The sequence below is a fragment of the Phallusia mammillata genome, chromosome 3 (assembly GCF_965637545.1).
Source record: "Phallusia mammillata chromosome 3, kaPhaMamm4.hap1.1, whole genome shotgun sequence".
Lineage (NCBI taxonomy): Eukaryota > Metazoa > Chordata > Ascidiacea > Phlebobranchia > Ascidiidae > Phallusia > Phallusia mammillata.
In genome coordinates this window covers 13,105,259-13,124,361 of record NC_137254.1, presented here as the reverse complement: position 1 = coordinate 13,124,361, position 19,103 = coordinate 13,105,259, and the positions used below count along the sequence as shown (strand labels likewise).

The 19,103-nt window shown below is 37.0% G+C and overlaps 2 protein-coding genes across 5 annotated transcripts; one reads left to right on the top strand and one right to left on the bottom strand.

Moving 5' to 3' along the window:
• Nucleotides 1–1,829: 1,829 nt before the first annotated feature.
• LOC145217787 (uncharacterized) lies at nucleotides 1,830–11,536 on the bottom strand. 4 transcript variants are annotated; one of them, XR_013857490.1, is made up of 4 exons: nucleotides 7,188–11,536; nucleotides 5,903–6,579; nucleotides 4,223–4,315; nucleotides 1,833–3,391 (listed from the first exon to the last, which is right to left on the bottom strand). XR_013857490.1 is itself a non-coding variant. In XM_080085130.1 (3 exons), the coding sequence occupies exon 3, from the start codon at nucleotides 6,560–6,562 to the stop codon at nucleotides 5,957–5,959; it is 606 nt and encodes a 201-aa protein (XP_079941256.1). In that variant the 5' UTR covers nucleotides 6,563–6,579; nucleotides 7,188–9,140; nucleotides 9,608–11,536; the 3' UTR covers nucleotides 5,622–5,956. The 4 variants fall into 4 exon arrangements, 2 of the variants coding, with proteins under 2 accessions (XP_079941256.1, XP_079941255.1); XR_013857489.1 differs by having other exon boundaries at nucleotides 1,830–4,315; XM_080085130.1 differs by lacking the exons at nucleotides 1,833–3,391; nucleotides 4,223–4,315 and having other exon boundaries at nucleotides 5,622–6,579; nucleotides 7,188–9,140; nucleotides 9,608–11,536.
• A 52-nt stretch (nucleotides 11,537–11,588) lies between these two features.
• On the top strand, nucleotides 11,589–14,308 carry LOC145217785 (uncharacterized). Its single transcript, XM_080085128.1, has one exon. It carries the CDS (start codon nucleotides 11,816–11,818, stop codon nucleotides 12,443–12,445), a length of 630 nt encoding a protein of 209 aa, XP_079941254.1. The 5' UTR covers nucleotides 11,589–11,815; the 3' UTR covers nucleotides 12,446–14,308.
• The last annotated feature ends 4,795 nt before the right edge of the window (nucleotides 14,309–19,103 follow it).

Sequence of the window (19,103 nt, the reverse complement as noted above, 5' to 3'; positions counted from 1 at the left end):
TGCACTGATTTGTGGTTTTCTTTAGCTCTGGATGAAAGCAATGATGTTCAGGACATTGCACAACTTATGATATTTATACGTGGTATCAAGTCAGATTTTACAATTTCAGAGGAGTTGTTATCAGTTGAACCTTTAAAAGGCACAACCAGGGGGGAAGACCTGTGTAAATGTGTAATAAAGTGTGTGGAGGAGGCTGGCCTGCCGTGGAATAAATTGGCGAGTATCACTACTGACGGTGCACCTGCTCTAACTGGAAAAAACAAAGGTATGATTAGCCTCCTACAAAAAAAGATTAAAGAAAACTGTCCTCAGCATGAAATATGGAAATTTCATTGTATCATTGACCAAGAAAGTTTATGCAAGTCAGCTCTGGATTTTAATCATGTAATACGTCCTGTAGTTGAAGTAGTTAATCTACTCAGATCCAGGCCATTATCACACAGACAATTCAAGACATTACTGGATGATATTGAGACTGAATATAAAGATGTGCTATATCACAACAGTGTTCGGTGGCTTAGTCATGGGAAAGTTCTAAGAAGAGTCTTTGAACTAAGAGACGAAATTCTCTATTTCCTTGATATCAAACAAATCAAATGTGATTTCATAGAGAAGATGAAAAATGATTACTGGCTTTGTGATTTTATGTTTGCCACTGAAATGTTTGAAAAGCTCAATTCTCTAAACTTGGAATTGCAAGGAAAAGGCTTATTTGTGCATGATATGTACACCAAAGTAAAAGCTTTTGAGGCAAAGCTCTCACTTTTTGTCAAACAGATATCAGAATGTAATTTTATTCATTTTTCTTTGCTAAGGAAGGCAACAGTAGATATGAAACTTGCTGAAAAATACAGCAATCAACTCTGCATCTTGAAACAATAATTCCAAAGAAGATTTTCAGACTTAAGAGTAATGGATTCATCATTTAATATACTTGTTTCACCCTTTAGTACAGACATTGAGACAGCCCCTGACGTTCTTCAGCTGGAACTAATAGATCTACAAGCTAATAATGAGTTGAAAATGAAGTTTAGGCATGCCTTTGGTAGAATTTTTCAAATATTTGCTTGCTGAAAAGTTCATCGATTTACGAGGTTTTGCTGCTAGGATACTGTGTATATTTGGATCAACTTATATTTGTGAACAGACTTTTTCATGCTTAAATCAAACAAAGTCAAAAAACAGATCAGTTTTGTCAGATGCAAATTTACAAGCAATTATGAAAGTTTCGACAACGAGTTTTACTCCAGACTAAAAGGCTTGTTCAAAATTGTGGACAGTTGCATTTATCCCATTGATATAATATATAAACCTTTTATTAAATACAAGTGTAAACAAGATGGTGTTATTTATTGTTATTCTACTACAATAATATATATTTTAATAAAGATGGCAACCAGTTACTACAAATTTTACGCAAGTCTAATTTCATCCGGCCCTCCAGTGACTAGACAGTTGCAAATTTGGCCCTCTGGTAAAAAAGTTTGGCCACCCCTGCCCTAAGGTGTTTGTCGGGCACTTCACGCCCCCCTGAAACAGGCAAAAAATGACAGTTTTTTCAAACACATGCAGCAATGGAACTACAAGAAGTCTCCGTTGCCTATGTTGTAAACCAGGGATCACCTAATTATGACCCAGGGGCGTTAAATGTGCAAACATTCATAATACATTTCAGTAATAATTTTACCTTGTCTAACAGGATTACAAGGCTTAAGTATCATCCAAAAGCAGTTTGTTACGACACAGACAAAAGCAAAGAATAGTAATTGTGTGCGAACAATTGCCTTTTTAGTTCTTTGTGGTAGAATAAACATTTTTTTATAATTTTAAAATTAAACAGTGGTACAATCTAAATACAAATAAGATCGTAGGAAGACATGAAGACCCTTTGTGGTCTGGTCAAAATCGCCTCGCAAATGCCAGTTTGGGAAAGGCTGCGTCAGGGCTTGTAACCCATGCGGCTCTCGAGCGTGATTATTAAAATTATCCGGCCCGCACTAAAAAAAATTGGTGAACCCTGTTCTAAACTGACAAGCCAAAAACCTTGCCTTGTATATCATTATTCAAAATTTGTGTTACGCCATAAGGTCATAATATTCGTTTCTTTTTTGAAAACGTGGTGCTCGCAAACAATACACTACACTTGCAAAATTAATTTTAGGGGGAGGTGAGTCCAAAGTTAAATAAATTTGGTTATTTTCTCAGCTTATGTTTTGTCTTTACTTTTACTTAGGCGTGCATGAACATGAGAGCTCTGGATCTTGGATGTTGTGTTGGTGGTGTGACATTCCACTTGTCAGCAAAAGTTGAAAACGTTATCGGCCTCGACTGTTCCAAAGCTTTAATAGAGTTTTGTGAAAAGCTGAAGCAAAACGGGAAAGCGACAATTTACTCGTGTGAAGAGGGCGAACTGCAAACGAAAATGAAGGCCGAGATACCGGACTCAATTGTAAGTATTCTTGCAAATCTACGGGGATTTTCAACTAATTGAGTGTAAAAATGTAAAATCTCGGCTCAAATATCTGAGAATGTTCTCAAACCATTCATGTACAAACCGCTGTTGGTTTTATTGACTTTTTTTACAAATTGAAAGGACCGGCTTCTGTCTTTTAGTACAAAAACAAGCAATCTTATTAGGTGTGTATTTTTGTGAACACAGATTTAAGTAAAACACGTATGTTTCTAATAAAATTAGGATCGGAGCAGGTGCATTTTTTCAGTGGGAGATGCTCAAAACTTGCCTCCCGACATTGGAACCTTCGGTTGTGTGGTGATAAGCAACGTACTTGATCGCCTCATAAACCCGCTACAAGTATTAAAGACGGTTCCTAGTCTCTTGGATGATTACGGCATATGTGCGATTGTTCCCACTGTTTTTCAGAAGACTACACACCAAAGGTAATGTTCTGAACTCTTGCATGTGATGAATAAAAGAGCTATGCACAGCCATTGCGACATAGCATCTTGGAATATCACAAACTTGCAAACCAGCGTTCATTTATAATAAAATTCCTATTACACACCAGAGCTTTTTATTTAACTTTTTTATTTGGTAAAAGAGATATAAGTCACACAAAGTCATACAAAGACAAACACTAATTTGCAGAATCGAATACCTAACAAAGTTGTATTACTATGGTCATCCATCGGACAATGTACGAAATCATACATTTTTAACATTACTCAATTACGCTTTTGACAACAAATTCAGGAGAACTGGCTGGGTGGATATGTAAACAAGGACGGCCATCCGGTTTAAGCTTCACAAACTATAAAAGATGTTCTGTCCTGCCAAATAAAATTAGTAGCGAGTGTGGAAATCCCGTTTGTGGTGCAAGTGCGATCCCGCGTACCTCAGCTATTCGTTTCAGAAGTTCAAGTGTGGAAGAAACTGCCGCGAAATAATGAATTAAATATTGCTTGCGTTTTTTATAAAAAAAATTTATTAATAGTATTTTAATGTACCATTGTGGATTTAGGAACAAAAATATAATGTGTTAGTGTAGGTTATTTTTGTTTTACTCTCAATAATTTTCAATATTCGCCAATGCTATGACTTTTCTTTTCGATCTCGGAGCGTTACGACAAAAGAGGGGGAAACTTTAATGTTCCTCTTATTCAGTGGTTCTCAACCTTTCGTGGACCGTGGACCCCTAAAGTAACTTTTTGACCTCGTGGCCCCCTTAAAATATGTAAATGGCAATCTCGTGTTGGAATTCGGTAATAATTTCGGCTTTAAACAGGCGAATAGAGAAAACAAGAATCCGTAATCATGATGAACCTCAATATAGACAAATATTATGTGAAATAGTCGATTAAATTAGGAAATAAAGTTAAAAGAAAATGGCTTTTAATGGGTGTTTCTGGTGAATCTACACCCGTGCCCCCCTCGGGGGCCATGGGCCCTGGTTGAGAACCACTGCTCTTATTCAAGGCTGGGCGACCTACCGCCCGTGGCCGCTCGCAATTTTGAGCGTCACTAACAATTCGTATTGTTTTGATCAGGCGGCTGCAATTAATGCGTTGAATCCAATTTTTGTACAAAAGAATTTTTGAATAATAATTATACAAGACAAAATTATTGTGTGTATGTTTGCTTGCCTTGGAACTGTGTATAGAGTTGTGTTAACCTTTGCTGCGTGGTTGGGCTTGATTGTTGTTAGTTAGCAAAAAACTAACGAAAGAAAAAGTATCCTGCTGTAATGTGTAAACAAGTACGAACCTGGTACTGCCGGATTTGGACATTACAACATACGTCACTTGCGGATTGGTCAGATGTACGCGTGGTCGCATGCCTGCCGTGTCGTCCAGCTTGCTAGTAACACAACAATAATTTTCTGACGTCCAATTAATGACCATGTGACCAAAGGTTGTGGAAGTTTTTTGTTTGTAGTTATGCTTTTTGAGCGAGGTGAAAGCAGGGTCGCAATTGCAAATGTTGGAGATTTTTAACTTGTACAATTTGATGTCGTCATTTCATAGCAAATGTTAAAAGCGTAATGACGTCACACTACTCAAATACAGGTTAAAAAACGATTGCCCTTCTAAAAACGAAAGCCAATAAAATCTGTTTCGAAATGCGCATAAAAATGTTTTTTTTTGTCTCATTTGTGTCGTAAGTATTATTTCTTCACAGTCGATCAGTTCCACCAGTTTTTTTCCAAATTATTAAAACGACCTCTCCCTATCCCCGTAGTTTTCCCGAGCACTAAAAGTAGAAATGACACACATACATGGTTTGCCTATAGCATTGCATGCCCCTCAAACCTACATTGGGGACAAATTTGCTGGCAAAATCGACGACTAACAAAAAACAAAGCTACGTTGTATCTGTGATATATTTTATAAAACATACATTTTTCTCTCTCATTTCCAAATGTTGAGGGAGACCAATGCATACCAGTCTCCTTCAACCACATTTTTAGGTGAACATGTTATTTTGGACTATGAAAGGTGCCTTGAACGAGCTACATAACAACTCCATTTCGCCAGGAGAATTGCAAGTAGTTTCTCATGACTATTTGTACTATTTATATACAGACAGAATACGCAAAGGTACCGCGTTTCACCCAGAAGTTAAACCGTTTGCGTTTTCGGTAGTTATGATCAAGGCAAGCTAGTGAGTGCCCATTACATAAATCGGTCGTGTAACAAATAATTAGTCTAAACAAAACCGTCAAAATTCTCTTAACGTGCGCTGTGTCGTTACATTAGATCAGTGGTTCTCAAAGTATGGGTCGCGACCCAAACATGGGTCGCGCAGGGTCAAAAAAATGGGTCGCGCTATGGTGATTCAATTATGCCCAAACGAACTATTACTGCATTAAGTAAACACAAACGAATTAACTTAATGTAGTAGTAAAGTCACCACACTCGACCACGTTGTACAGTAAAATGAACCGACCATTACCACATACAGGCCACATACAACAATAGGCTTCCAAGTTTACTGTTACGCACATGGCGATTGTAACGTCATAACACCGGAAATAATAAGACAAGTTATTCATGCGAAACTGAACTTAGAGATATAACAGTAAGCGTTTAATGACGAGTAAGTATTCGTACAAGGAAACATTTTTAGATTTGAGATTCACTTCTATCAATGATCATGGTGCTGCAAAGCCAATGTGTGTTTTATTATGCAGTGTTGGCGAACGAATTGACCTCGTTAAGCTTAAGCCTGCAGCCATTTTGACATGGACAGACTCCTATGCGGCGACGGCGTGGCCGCGAAATTGCGTCTCGTTAATACATTTTTATGTTTGAGGCTTGGGTCGTGAGATGTTCATAAAACTCCGATTTGGGTCGCGGCCAAAAAAGTTTAAGAACCACTGCATTAGATGAACAAGATGGCAAAAGAACTGTTTTGTTTTAAATGTACTAAACGACGCAGACATACCAACTATGAGATGCTGCAGCACTTCTCCAAAAGAAACTTTCAACTTAATAGCATTTAGTATATACTTCTCGTGTGTATCAACATGTGTCTTTTCAAATGTCCCCGGTGGCTAAATGGTTTCTCACAAATGTCACATCGGTGCGGTTTCTCTGTTGTGTGGATCGTCATGTACATTGCTAAATCCCCTCTTGCACCAAATCTTTTCTCACATACGCAGCATTGGTGCGGTTTCTCTTTTGTGTGAGTTAGCATGTGTCTTTTCAAATATTGGTCGAGACTAAACATTTTTTCACATACATCACATCGATGTGGTTTTTCATTTGTGTGAGTCAACTTGTGCCTTTTCAAATTTCCACCCTGACTAAACGTTTTCTCACACACATCACATCGATAAGGTTTCGTATTGGAGTGATTTGCCATGTGTCTTTTCAAGCCTGTGGCGCGGTTGAACATCTTTTCACATACATCACATTGAAAGATTGTTTTACTGGTGGGAGTCAATTTGTTTCGTTTAAAGGCACCCTTTTCAGAAAAAATGCTAATTCCTGCAAATTGGCATTGTAATTGCTCTCTTTCATTTATTTTGGAAAGTTCATTGTGATCATAAGCATCTGCACATTGCCGATCGGTTTGCTCCAAATTTAATTCCTGGGTCGCCATTGTTCTTGTTTGTTTATCTGCAAAAACAAAATGATTTATTATGTTCGACTGCTCTGTAAAAAGATTTTGTTTTCCAAACGCACCACAAGTGATTTGGGCTTTAAAATTAGCTGCTAATAATCTCAACATATATAGCATGTCAAAATCCATAGCCAGTGCAATCATACGTGCAAAATTACATTATTTGGTTGCCATCAACTAGCACCATCAATCAGTAAATTTTAACCTGTGATGTTGAGTTAAGTTGATGTTTACTATAGAAACCTGTAATATCTTACGTTAGAGCAAACTTGGAAAATATTTTGAACACTTTCTTTCTCGCTACAGTCGTTGGGTGCAACGTTACTATTCTAAACCATCCAACCACAATTAGACAAGTGCAACAAGAAAAACTATGTGACAAGGGAATCAAGCGAGTTACTTTGCCTGTTCGCTGACAGTCAATTAATCATCATTACTTTAAACTCGTTCTACACTAACCACAGTAGTTCGTCGGGATATTTGCAAACGATTGTGATCTCTTTTATAACACATGAAATCAAACCTGCTGCATATGCATTCACAAAATGTAACATACCATTTTTAGAGCAGTTTTTTTCGCAATCATACAACACTGTATACTTACCGAAGCTTTTAGTTGATTAGACCAACGTTTTAACAATTGCCTTAATAATGCTGCACTGATGTAACAGCTTAAAAACATCTACTTGGGTACAGCACATAACAACACAAGGTTAAAACAAAGCAAAGCTATCAGCGTCTAAATCTAAAACAACAAATCATATATCTTCACTACACTTTCGGCACTGCGTGAGGTCACAAGCGGAAAACTGAATTGCTTGTCACTGTAGTCCAGCGGTCCTAACCTCTTTTTGTCTACGCCCCCCTAAGATGTTTGTCGGGCACTTCACGCCCCCCCCCCCCTGAAACAGGCAAAAAACGACACTTTTTTCGAACACACGCAGCAATGGAACTACCAGAAGTTTCCGTTGCCTATGTTGTAAACCAGGAATCACCTATTTACGGTCCGGGGGCGTTAGTAATTGTGCAAACATTCATAATACATTTTAGTAATAATTTTACCTGGTCTAACAGGATAACAAGGCGTAAGTATCATCCATAAGCAGTTTGATACGTCACTGACAAAAACAAAGAATAGTAATTGTGTGCGAACAATTGCCTTTTTAGTTCTTCGTGGTAGAATAAACGTGCATTACTTGGTATGTGATACTTCCATATTTTTCATAATTTTGCAATTAAACAGCGCACAATCTGAATACAAATAAGATCGTGGGAAGACATGCGAGTGCCAGTTTGGGTAAGGCTGCGTCAGGGCTTGTAATTTATGCGGCTCTCGAGCGTGATTATTAAAATTATCCGGCCCGCAGTTAAAAAATTTGGTGACCCCTGTTCTAAACTAACAAACTAAAAACTTTGCCACGTATTTACGCCAATAAGGTATTGCATCACAATATTTGTTTCTTTTTAAAAACGTCAGTGCTCGTAACCAATTCACTATACCTGCAAAATTAATTTTAGGGGGAGGTGAGTCCAAAGTTAAATAAATTTGTTTATTTAACTTTTGGCTCACGCCCCCCTTGGAAATGTCTTGGCGTGCCCCCCTGGTTAAGAACCACTGCTGTAGTCCCAGCTGCACAAACGCCACACAGCAAAGCTCGTCTAGTAGAAAGAACATGTTTCACAAATCGTTTTGCAATATAGTTGCTGCAGACCAAAGTTTATTTAGTATGTATTCTTTTCTATGGCAGTAAAACTTCAAACACCTGGGTGACTACAACAAAATCCCTAAAGTCGACGAATACACATTTGTTTTGGTAAACACTATTCTGCAAACCCAGCACTCTAATACAACTGTGTAGGCTGCGCGCAAAGCATATAGATTCTAGCACATCCAGCGCACGAACAAAACATTGAATATCTTGAGATGGCTAAAAACCCACACATGCAGTAACAAGTACTTGGCCTATGATGTGGTCAAGTAAAAACACTGGAAAACTTGTAAGCCACACAACAACGCATCAGTCAACACGAGTGCATTGACCTGTAACCGAAAGAAAAAAGGCAGCTCGTTGAGCGCCAGGTTTGTGCTGTGTAATGTAACTTTTCCGTCATAGTTGAGCTAAGTAATTTGATAAAGTCCTGTTTGAAAATACAACGACAATATTTGTCTTGTGTTATGAGGAAAATAAAACACGCCTTTTGCTGTGTAATGTAACTTTTCCGTCATAGTTGAGCTAAGTAATTTGATAAAGTCTTGTTTGAAAATACAACGACAATATTTGTCTTGTGTTATGAGGAAAATAAAACACGCCTTTTGCTAGGTTAGTACGCTTACGATATGCCGGAAATGAGACAGGTCCTGTTTTGTAGACACATATTGTGTCCGTCAAACTAATCCATGCGGAATGTTAATGTTGGTTTTTGATCTGGTGAAAGCTATTCTGCAAATCGTCGAGATCTGATACTCAGTCCATTCCAAATTGCGAAAGTGTAAAACACTGACAACCTTGTGACTGTCAGACTCATCCACACCGCAACAGTAAAGGAGTGCACTGACCTGTAACCGAAAGAAAAAGGCAGTCCTACAGCTAGTCGAGTGTCAGATTTTTGATGTGAAAGTTGACAAGGAAGTGTTAACCAAATCAGACACATAGAGAACGTTGTCACAGGAGGCATGACACTTTTTCTTTTATGGCCATTGATTAGTATAGTGCCGAACGTCATTTTATGCAGCCCGGTATGAAACGACAGCATTCGTCTTGAGTTTAGGGAAAAAATTAAATCGCGCCATTTGTTTGATTAGTTCATGTTTTGACAAACAAACTGTTTAAATCGGGGGTGGACAACCTGCGGCCCGCGGGCCAAATACGACCCTTGATTAAAGGTTGTGCGGCCCGCAGAGACGCGAGTCCAACTATTATGCACCCGTTGCTATTTTTCTGTGACCTGGCAATATGTGGCTAGAATAAAATGCGAATTTTACTTGTAGTTAAGGATATTTGGTATGCAACAAAGTAAAATCACCTTGTGTTATACACGGGTGCGGCCAAAGGTTGCCAACCCCTGGTCTAAATAGTCCAGCGGTAAAGCAAAGTAAACACGTGTGCATTGACCCGTTGCCAATTATTAAAGGCAAGGCACGTTCCATGTTCGGACGTTAGTGTGGAGCTTTTGGCATTCTGGAACTGACTTCGGTATGTTGACGTATTTTCAACTTAATAGAACATTGTTTGCGTTTACCAGTAACTCGACCAATTAATCGGTATTGTGCGAACGAGCTTTGTGATATTTCACAAAATTTTCCAAAAGCTGCACCATTTGCTTCATACGATTTGACAAAAATGTTTTCTTGACACACAGTGTGTCTGAAGAACTAATCCACGCGGCATTGATGTTTATTAAACACACATAACAGTGTTTAAAAGGGCAAGTAAAGTTGTATGTGTAATGTCGTTCTTTTCGTGAGTGGAGTTATAGTATTTTGCAGCAAACTTGAGCCTTATGTGATCTGCAGTCACATATGAACCTCCAGTGTTAGTTGCACTAGAGATGGAGGGCGATAGCAAAAGCAATTAAAACAGTCTTTTATTACTGGGAGACTTTAGCCCGCAGTAATATTTGTTCATAGTAAACGAAAGGTAGATGCTGATTGCAGAGTTTCAACGAATATATAATGAAAAAGAGTTCTTGAGATACAGTGGTGTGATTATTAGTTATGCACATAGTACTAGTAGACGCACACACGGGCAATACAAAATATCATCTAAAAGTAGAATAGCTGAAGTTTGTTAGCTAAGCTACGGAGGCATAAAGACTTTTTGCCAAGACTTACACATCCACTGATGCTGCAACCAACATTAGCTTTGTGATATTTTACAAAATCTCTGACAACATTGAGTCATGATCAGAGGAAAAGTTAGTAAGGAGTGCTTGATGGCCTCGGGTACTTCAACTGCAGCATCAAGTGGCAAGATTTGAAAAGTTGTTATGTCGGCGATATTTTACTTGTGTTAGGTTGTGGCATTACGAGCGTGAGGTTTAGGAAGCAGTTAAATACAGCGAGTTAAGCAACCAATTAACGACACGTAGCGCTCCTGGTGCTATGAGATGATTTGGTTTACACATTTCGCATCTACTATATGCAGGGTTGCCATCGATTTGAAACCAAAAATAAGGACAATCGAAAAATTAAGTTTTCATACGAAACAAAACAAGCGTTTTTGAACAAATCTTTGCATTTATACGAGCCATGACATATCATATGCTATATTTAGGTCAAAAACAATCTGTTCCACATATCATATGCTATATTTAGGTCAGAAACAATCTGTTCCAGCCAGCCACTTGTCCGTAGAAAATGTTTCGTGAATCTTACAACAGCTAAGGTCTAAGTTTACTTTCACTTGTAGCAGGGATTTGACTCATAATTGTTGAAAATAAGACAAAATAAGGACAGTTCTTAGAAATATGGACAATGAACTTTTCTAAGACAACGCCCTTCAAAATAGGGACAAATCTTAGAAATAAGGACGGTATGGCAACTCTGACTATAGGCTATAAATGTATAAGCAGCTGAACGTTCGTTCACATGCATAAGCACACTATCAACCGACAAGGCGAAACCATTTGTGTTTATGAAATGCATTACCAGGTGACGCCTTTTATGAGACAGAAGCAGCTTCTTTTATAACTGGAGAGTAACAATCTTACTCAAGTGCAAAGTCTATCAAAAAATCGAAAAGCCAAATTTAGCTTTTGCTTAGAATCAGTTTCCCAGTTAAAAACGTGCTTGAAGCTCTTTATGCTAGTTTAATTAAAATGTCCACACTATTGTTTCATCAAAGAATTTAATTTGCAAAAAAGTAAAACTTAAAATTATTTTCCATGTAGCAAAATCTTTTTTTACATGTAGTTGTTATGTGAAATGTACGCTTGTTTCTTCAGTTGTCAACAGTGATTTGTGATTTTGCTTTGATCAAATGTTATTCAATGTTTTTCTTTAGAAGTATTTTCTTTAGTTTTCTTTTTTCCTGATTCAACTGAGAAATTTGTTTGATAAGTGGTAATAAAGAAGAAAGGCGAATTGGACTCAAACCAACCGTATTCAGTACTGCGAGCAAATTTTGTTCACCTGCAAACTAACAAAATCATTGCAACGAGACAGAGAAACAACCTTTTAAATTAGGCTTATATGAGAAATGCTTCAGACGCAAATTTAACCTCAAATGTCACATGATGAATCACATTGGAAAGAAACCACATCGATGTGAGGTTTGTGAAAAGAGTTTTAGTCAAGGTGGACATTTGAAAAGACACATACTGACTCACACTGGAGAGAAACCGCTTCTGTGTAATGTTTGTGAAAACAGGTTTCGTACTGTGGGAAATTTAAATACACACATGCTGACTCACACTGGAGAAAAACCACATCGATGTGATGTGTGTGAAAAAAGGTTTCGTCAACTTGGACATTTAAAAAGACACATTCTAACTCACACTGGAGAGAAACCACATCGATGTGAGGTTTGTGAAAAACAGTTTGTTGAAATTGGAGATTTGAAAAAACACATGTTGACTCACACTGGCGAAAAACCACATCGATGCAATGTTTGCAACAAAAGCTTTGGCCAAAGAGTAGGAGTAAAAATGCACATGAGGATTCACAATGATGAGAAACCTCACCAATGTTATATTTGCAAAAAAAGATTTCGCCAAATCGGACATTTGAAATCACACATGATAACTCACATTGTTGATAAACTTTATCCATGCAATGTTTGCGAGCAAGAATTTAGTCGAATGGGAACATTAAAACATCACATGTTGACACACACTAAAGAAACATCGCGTCAATGCAAATAATTAGTCAAACTTTGAAAGCCAAACAATGAATGTTCTGTGCCAATCGTGTTAGAATTGATACCCGAAATCTTAAAATATAAAATTTTGGCAGGAAATACTGCACGTTGCGTGTTATTCGCCCCGTTGTCACTTTATACATTCGCGTTTGCTGACTTACCTTAGACAGGCACTGAGGGTAAGTTTCAACCATACTAAGACCAGAGAAGTTTATACCTACGTCATGTCGTATTTGTCCCTACTTTAATACACCTTGTTTAACATATTAGTTGTTTTTAGTCAGCGAGTCATAGTGCGTATTTTTCTCTTGAACGTCAACGTTCAACAACCGCTTTGATGGTTGGGAGTTAATTTTTGCTTGTGCACTTGTCTGACTGCTCATGATCGATACATCAGCAGACTGCAGGTCACGTTGGCTCTAATCCGTGTTTCCTATAGGGTTTATCCGTGGGGCAATCAACTAATTATTGCTTTCATTCTAACCAAACCAAATTCTTCAAGTGGCTTAACTTCTCAACATCATTCCTGTCACAAATATGTTTACCATGGTCGTATAGTTTTAAAATCAGTTAGATATAAAACACACCCTATACTGGAAAATTAGTCATAAGCATAGACGCCGAGTAGGTCTTGGGTTTTTAAAGCACGGCGGCCGTCACCGTGGATATTTTGGTTAGTTGTGACGGTATCGTACTAAATATCGTCAAATCTGAACATATGGGAACAAATTTGCTTGTAAACAAATGTGTTGGCGATGCAGCCACAAAACGTGACTAAAAAACTGCAACCTGTTTTATGTAGTCCTTTGTTTATGACGTCAAACACGCTATTGTCTGCCAGTGAATGTTGGGCCATTGTTATGTACAATGCAATTTCTTGGAATAAATGGTTAAAGAAGCAACAAGTTGACGAACATTTTACAACGTTGCTAAACCAATGATAAACGTTACAGTAACATGTTGCAATTGCCAACTAAATATTATTTCAAACATATCGTTTTTCTTCTGATATTGACGAACGTTGCATTCTATGGGGAGTTGGTTTGGACAATTTCTTGTGGTTGCAAGCAGAAGTGACGTCATATTTTACGTGTGACACCTTTCATTTTTGTAAAATTCGGCGTCTATGGCCATAAGCCTAAAGACATCAAACAACATGACCCACATCAATCTTAGACTCGCGAGGTCTGCTGGAGAGCCAGACTTCTAAACAACGTCCCAGTCTCCTTCAGCTTAGATAGAACTTAGATATAGAAGATAAATATATGATTCAAAGAAGCAGCAACGTGAACATTTGAGAAGGCACATGTTGATTCACACTAAATGAAAAGGAAATAGACGAAGTTACAAGGTTTGGATTTGTAAAAGGCATTACGCTGTACCCAAATACTTCTTTGGTAGCTAGTTAGATTAGCATAAATAAATACCATAACCACGAAATGCTATACGACGACTTTAAAGCCAAAAATTCTTTTTGCGCATTTCTTACACTCCCACAAATTGAGTTATCGTTGCTATTTGGTGCTGGGGGCATTGTGTAGCGCGAACAGAAATATTTGATTTTTCCTAATTTACGATCTCTTTTTGATTGGTTAGTTTTCGCGCGTCAGCGCTTTTCTTTACCTAATTAATGTGGACAATCGACGACAGACTATTGAAAATACAATTGTAAAACTAAGCATGGATCTATGAATTGTTTTTCAAACCCCAGTCGACTTTTTTAAGGTAACACAAAACGGGACGCATATTTCCAAAATGTTTCCAATTCGAACAACGGGGTTTTTAAGCCAATCACAATGGAGGAAGTTCGCGGGTCACGGCATCTTTTAACCAATCACAACACACCCTGCATATCAGATTTTATTAACCAATCAGAGGACACCTTGCGTAGCAACCGGCCTTCCATCGTATTTGAAGTATGTTTCGCACAGTTTAGTGATGATTGTAATAGTTACATGCAAAAGATTATTTTGTTCTTTTTAAACATAACGCTTATAAACGAATTTGATGGCAATGTCAGTGTCTATATATGATATATCATTCACGAAAAGGATTCTCTGCAGCAAAATTGGGGGAACTTGTGTAACTAAAAATGGATTATTAATGACTATGGTTTTCTAACTTGAGATTTCTGACACTTTTTCCTGTATCTACAGAAGATGTTAAAATTAGAGTTAAAACCAAGCCAACACACCAATTACAGCATAGATAAGTTTATGACCAGACTTTCCAGTAATTTTGATTGGAGACAAAAAGTAGTGGGAAGTTTCCATCTCTTGTGCTCAATCTGCTACACATGTATAGTTGAAACAGAATCAAGTCTTACCCGAAAAAACAACCTCAAGTCTTACTGGAAATGACAAGAACAGAAAGGCCAAGACACCTTACCACAAAAATTTAAAGCAATTGTCTAAAGTGACCAGCTATTGACACTCACATTTCTATTTTTGCTTGATATCAATAGCACAAAATATAATTTTCAGCTTTTCCATGCACTTTGGTTTGAAATATATTTACTGGTTTTATTTAAACCGTACAGCGTGTACATGTAGATCTCAAAGCCGTAACATTTACCACTAGTTGTGGACGTTTGGTACTTAATTAATTTGATTTTAAACACAATACATTAAACAAAAATATCATGATGTGGTATTAACCTATTTTGTATACTTGATAAATTAAGTACTTTTCCTCTGAAATGTTATGCAGTACCAATATAGTTTCCTAAATGGTGAAGTTTATAAGCCTATTGTTCTGTTTTTGTGTTTAATACAACAAAAGATGGACTAAAATCATTAGATGTTTTTGCAAAAATTGTGATTACAGCCTGTATAATAAATAGAGATTGGTGACTGTAAAATTAGGTAAACATTTGGCTTAATTTAGAGTAGGGTTGGGTATTATCTGGTTTAATCTAAACTATACACACCATAAAAAATACATTTACAAAATGGCACCTTTAGTTAGTAGTTAAACATTATGATTCATATTAATGACCACAACTAATGGATATAAAAGTCATCTAATATAAATTGATCAATGTTGAATATATATTATATCACAGGCTTTTCCCACTACATTACAGATCTTTATTGCACCAACAGCTGCCAGTGTGTCTGTATTTTTCATTTATAAATTACAAATGTAAATTGTTTTCTGGTGATATTCTATATATATGCTCTAAATTGATGTCATATTTTACCAAAGAATAAAGTGCTTGATGTTACAAATGCAATGTTGCACTGTTGTCGCATCAATGCTTATGGTTTGCAACAATGAGCACAAAAAAGCTTGGCAAGATTTTTTTTCACATTTCAGATAGGGTGTTGTCAATGGACAGGCTTGCCAACTGTAATTTACAGTATGCTAAGTGACAAAGAGTTTTGTTTCATCATAGATATTATAGATACATTACAGATATAATCAACTTTTATACTATTTATGGTTTTTGACTGTTTTTGGGCTGTAGTTATTCGGTACAACATTTTTGGGTAAAAATATTTATTATTTCAATGTCATAAGAAAAAACGCACAAGTAATTCTTCTCATAATATACTCTATACTGTAGTAGCCTTTTTTAATCCTCCATTTGTTTCAAAGCATACTACTTCATTTTGTCATTCAAGATCACTTCTGTTTCATTAACTTACAACAAAATTAACAGCATTCACAATCAAAACAACATACACATTGGTGTTACAGAACAACATTTAAGTCTGAAAATACTGGGAGTTGTTTGGAACAACTATGCAAATGGTGTCCATAGTGTACATTTAAGTTAGAACTGCACTGTGACAACTAAGAACCATTCATCTCTGTTAGTTAGGAACAGTTTGTTGATCCCAAGGTATGGCATGCATAATGTGATAAATTACGTTGATCATAGGTGCTTGCAATAGAGACAATGAGGCATAATACGCTTTGATTATACCATCCAAACTTGTTTGCTGTGCAGTACTCATCATATATGCATTGTAAAAAATCGACATTGATTGATTGAAAGGGATGTGTTGCTATCCTAAACAAACACATACCATTTATGAGAGAAAATATTTTGCTTAAAAGTTATATTGCATAGAAACCATTTTACACTCAATAAAATTATAATTTACTGTTATTCATAACCTAACAAGCATTACCTTCAGTTCAAACATCCCAAATGCATGAGTCTTTATCTTCTTCTGACCGCAAAACGTATTTTTAAATAAAAACTGACAAAAAAATTTGAATCGTTGACAATAGTAAAGTTAAAGTTACCACTTAGCAACCAAGACGTGACGTAACGCCAACCCGCAGATTTCCGCTGTTGTGATTGGTTGAAAAAACCCTGTTGTTCGAATTCGGAAACATTTTGGAAATATGCAAACGGGACGGTCTGCTAACCGCAAGTTTATTTATGCCCACAGCGAACCGGACAGAATGCTTTCTTTCTTTCACTCTCGTCTAAGTGGCGTATTCGTACATTGTGCAATTTATTTTTGATGTACCTCGAATAAACACCTCGCTACGAGCTGATGTAAACATCAGTCAGAAAAAGGGACAGAATTGAACGTGTGAGCTGAGTTATTATGTTTATTAGATAATGACCAACTAAAAGTAATGTATTAAATCAAATTTTATTAAAATGTACTTGGGCATGACTGGGCATATTAATCACACATGCATGTACCTTTTCTCTGTTATTGTTATAGATGAGCTTGAAATGGCTCTATTTGTACGCTATTGGCTTTGTTAGTAGGAGAACGATTTGACGTAAACGCCATGTAAGCACGTGTGCATTGACCCGTCACCAATAATCGTTGACAAAAGAAAAAAAGGGCGGCACACGTTTTTTGTTGTTGTGTTAGATCAGTGGTTCTTAACCGGTGTTCGATCGAACCCCAGGGGTTCGGCAACGCCGAATCAGGGGTTCGACGAAGGTCTTTTTGAAGTACAATACAAATACTCGTTTATGTCAAACTTTAGGGTCTATAGTCGTTAAAAACAGCAATTTGTATTTGCCAAATATCAAAACACTGGATGGTTGAACTTAGGCAGGGGTGTTTTGGACTGCTCTAAACAGTTTTTGTGGCACTAAAAAGAGTATTATCAGCCCAATAAGTAATAACCATATGTGTCAGACTTTTTGTACGCCTACTGTACGCCAACAATGCGAACAAGACAGGTACCACAAGCATCACAATCTAGATTATGACATCATAAACACTCAAGACTGATCTCCTCGCTGTGCACCAAGCTAGAAATTAATCTGGGGATTTTGGGCCTTGCCGAAATTAAAGCAATCATGAAACAAGTTGCTTGTATTATGTCAGATTTTAACAAAATGACAAACAGTAACTGTTGCCACCACGTTTGAACAAAAACTAATCATGACCCACCAAACAAAATGGGTTAAAAACCTAGGATGTAACTTTGGGGTTCGACCAAAGGCTGAAGAATATCGTAGGGGTTCGGCCGTTATAAAAAGGTTAAGAACCACTGTGTTAGATAATGCAAACCTTTTAGCTTTGTGTCAAAAATGTACTGACATGGTCATGTTAGCGTATTTTAATCTTCAAGTAGCGTAACGAAGTAGTTTGATTTGAACCAAGCAATTAGCCTTTGCATATATCATATCTTGACGGTCTTGCAATAGGAAAAACATTGTAAATAAATGATAATTTACAAATTTACTTTCACTGTTTTACGTAACCATGGGTTGCCTCCTTTAAAAAACGTAATAAAGATTAAATAATGTGCTATACAATGTAGCAGGTTACAACTTAATCAGGTCAATGATTGTTCGTACAATTTTTAGTCCAAGCTTGCACAAACATAATAACATAATGAAATGCCTCAGGCGTGAAAACTACCAGACTAAGTAAGCCAAAAGCTAAAGTTTCTTTTTTCTCACATTGCTCATGTCTACCTAACCGTGACGACAACTACCCATACCCTCGCTTTGATAATGCAACACGCATCAATGCGCACAAGGGTAAGAATTAGGCAACGTTTGTTTCTATTTGTTTTAGGAAGTATATATTCTTTATTTTTTCTCATGCACACTAAACAGTACAAGTCGTGACCAACTGTGTCCTCTTTCTAATTGCGCTTTCATTATTATCAGAACGTACAAAATTCTAAGGTCGCAGATGCGCTACAGGTTAATATCTCAATTTTATGTACACACACCAAATGATCATGGTAGCTCAGTTGAGGGATTTGTAAGTAGCGAGGTAACGTTGTGGTGCGTATGTCGTTACCTTAGGACATTTTTGTTTGTTTATTAACAACACAGAGGTTCTCAATATTTTACCAGTGATTTGTTATGTTGAGTCAGATTGGAGAAAGTTTCCTTTTAAGCATGCAACTTAACTACACTTAAAAATGAAGTTATGCTAACACCAAAACTTAAGACGTCGTGACTGTTTGCACAGTTTTGAATTTCCCACACGTACCCATAAACGAATTGTTTTAAATATCACACAAGCTTTATGTTTGGATCTCAACGACATGACAAGCATTCTTTATTTTAGGTTAATTGTGATATGCCATTTTCTAATGAAACTTGGTTGAACGCAGGTGATAAGCGACACAAACTGTGAATGGATGGTAGAGGTGACGATTTGGTAAATAATCCACACCGATCAAAGTCAGTAACTTTCTACATGTGTAGTTTGAGA

Excerpts from the sequence above, each read along its gene's own strand:
- LOC145217787 (XM_080085129.1), bottom strand. The coding sequence starts at position 6,562 with ATGGCGACCCAGGAATTAAATTTGGAGCAAACCGATCGGCAATGTGCA.
- LOC145217785 (XM_080085128.1), top strand. The coding sequence starts at position 11,816 with ATGATGAATCACATTGGAAAGAAACCACATCGATGTGAGGTTTGTGAA.